Genomic DNA, 2,611 nt, shown 5'->3' with positions numbered 1-2,611 from the left:
GGCTGATGATGAACCATTCACAGAATTAATCTGTTGTAATGTAAATCAACTCCAAGATGACTGTCAAACAGAATCACAGTCTTGACTAAACCTACTAGTGTTGATGACTTTGGTGACCAGATTAGATAAAATGCAACCACTTCCTACTATCTCAGATTTCAGCAGCCAATTAGGTCAAAGGTAGTGAGCTAGAAGGTGTGGCCAACAGGAGTATAAAAGGACGCTCTGGCAATGCTGGCTGGTTTTGAGCCCACCCAGGTGCTGCAACTGCCTACTTGGTTCCTGACCTGGAATTCTTGGATTTGAAGACACATCAACCTGCCCTCTTCCTGCTTATCGTGGATTTGCTCAGCCAGCAACCTGACTTGTTCATCCTGGGATCTTCTGTGGTGACACCTTGAAGCTGAGGACCTTGACGAGAAAAAGCCTATATTTTCTAAGGAGGTAAGGAGATACTCAGAACTGGGTGTGTTGCGCTCCCCTGCCTCATTCTCCCTGAAGCTAATACAACCGTCTTTTCAGCACAGGTTCTGAGCCGAATCCTCGGTATGAGCAGCTCCTCTCCACCCAGCCTCTTTGATCTGACAAAGCAGAGTCTAATGAAAGATGAGGTGCGGGCCATCAAGGCTCTGCAGTCTGTGCCTCCGTTCCTCGTCCCACCACTAATGACAGAGGTCGTCTCCAGCAGGAACACCAAGATTCTGCAGGCCATGGTGCAGTCCTGGCCCTTCCCCTGCCTGCCCCTGAGGGCTTGGATAGAGGATCAGCAGGCTTACCCAGATTTCTTAGATGCTGCCCTAAATGGCTTTGATGTCCTCCTTGATTTGATAGTTCCACCAAGTGGATGCAATCTGAAAGTGTTAGACCTACGGCCAGACTTCAACAAGACCTTTTGGAAGTTGGAGCCCTGCAACTCTCAGAGCTCCTCACACAATCCTAGCTCAGGAGAGGAGCAGCCATCTCCTCTTGTCCTGAAGCTCGTCACAGATCTGTGCTTCGGTGATGCTTGTGGATACCGAGTGCTCGACTTCCTCATCTCGAGAATCGAGAAGGGGAAGGTTCTGCCCCAACTTTGCTGTAGGACTCTGGAAATCGTAAGGATGCCAACAACTTACGCAGTTAAGGAGGAGATCCTGCAAAACATTCATCTTGATTGTGTCCGGGAGCTAGAAATCACCCACAGCCTGAAGGTTCAGGACCAGCACAGCTTTGCTCCTTTCCTGCGGGAGATGGTTCAACTGAACACACTCCAACTCCGTCCATTTATTCGGAATTCCTGTGTTACTCAGGCTGAACAGGAGATGGACGATGCCAACTCTCGACTCACCTATCAGTTCTTCCCTCTGAAAAAACTCAAGCATCTCTTCCTGTCCTCTGTGTTTTACCCAGAAGGACACCTGGGCCAGATCCTCAGGTACCTGGACACCCCCTTGGAAACTCTCTCCATCAGACATTGCTTGCTGTCACAATCAGACATCATGTGCCTGAGCCGGTGCCCCTGCACAGGTCACCTAAAGTGTCTTGATTTGCATCGTGTCATCCTGACTGACTTCAATCCTGAATTGTTCAGAGTTCTGCTACAAAGAGTCTCAGCCACCTTGGAATATCTGGACTTAGGTGGTTGTAGCATATCTGACTCCCAGTTCACTGCGATGCTGCCTGCCCTGTGCCTCTGCTCTAAGCTCCATTTCTTCCAGTTCTGTGGGAACCAAGTGTCCAGTGTTGGCCTGGAGAACCTGCTGAGACAGACACTTCCACCCAACCGGACCAGGCGCCTGTTGCTTCCACCCCCTCTGGAGTGTTATGGGGGTCTCCATGGTGGTGTCCACCCAGGGAACCTTCAGCAGTATCTGACTCAGCTGACACTGCTCTTTCAGGAGGTAGGGCCTCCAACTAGGATCCGTATGAACAACGGCTTTTTTCCCTACGACGTGATTGATCTCTGCTTTGAGATCTGATGACGTTCTCCTCACAGGGATGACACCCTCTTAAATCCTTGAAGCAGAATATTAATAATTTTTCATAATTGTGGATCAGTGAATTTGTGAAGTGTAAGGCACAAGTGACTTGTATACAGAAAAGAGGGCTAAGGGGAGGGGATGGAGAGTAATATGTAAGCATGAATGCAAAGCCAAAGTCTGCTAACATTTGTTAAAGTGATAACAATGCTAATAATAAAATATTTAAAAGATGCAAGTGTAATTATTTCATGACGGTTTGATTATTGGTTAAATGAATTTGTTATCTTGTAGAATAAATACATCTTAAGGGATTAACCTTAGTCAAGTCAGATCCCTGACTGAGCTGTCTGTGCCTGCCCAACTAATTGTGTGAAGTTCCACTGCAAGCCACACCCATGCCTGATCAGCGCCTGCCTGCCTAATGCAGTTGTTATTCTAAGTGTGTTCTTAGTATTACAGCACTGGTTTGTCAATTTGCTGTACTGAGCTCACTTAGGATAGCTCTGATGCTAAACACTGTGACACTGAAGCCTCAAATAGGATGATGGTTATCCATGGTGGGCAGTGTTTGGTGGAGCTCCCAGATGAAAACAGGCTTGAAAGCAGGAGTGGCATCCACCCCCTAAACAGCTGGCCTCTGGAAAGGTTAT

At 47.8% G+C, this 2,611-nt stretch overlaps 1 protein-coding gene across 1 annotated transcript; it reads left to right on the top strand.

The window, feature by feature from the left end:
- Positions 1-548: 548 nt before the first annotated feature.
- On the top strand, positions 549-1,958 carry LOC102844351 (melanoma antigen preferentially expressed in tumors-like). The gene has a single exon (XM_006903405.1). It carries the CDS (start codon positions 549-551, stop codon positions 1,956-1,958), a length of 1,410 nt encoding a protein of 469 aa, XP_006903467.1.
- The last annotated feature ends 653 nt before the right edge of the window (positions 1,959-2,611 follow it).

This window comes from Elephantulus edwardii, unplaced genomic scaffold (assembly GCF_000299155.1).
Source record: "Elephantulus edwardii isolate Elephantulus edwardi_28Jun2011 unplaced genomic scaffold, EleEdw1.0 scaffold00647, whole genome shotgun sequence".
NCBI lineage: Eukaryota > Metazoa > Chordata > Mammalia > Macroscelidea > Macroscelididae > Elephantulus > Elephantulus edwardii.
This window is presented reverse-complemented; position numbering and strand designations above follow the sequence as displayed.

What these genes read in the sequence shown, in the direction of transcription:
- LOC102844351 (XM_006903405.1), top strand. Translation starts at nt 549, where the DNA reads ATGAGCAGCTCCTCTCCACCCAGCCTCTTTGATCTGACAAAGCAGAGT.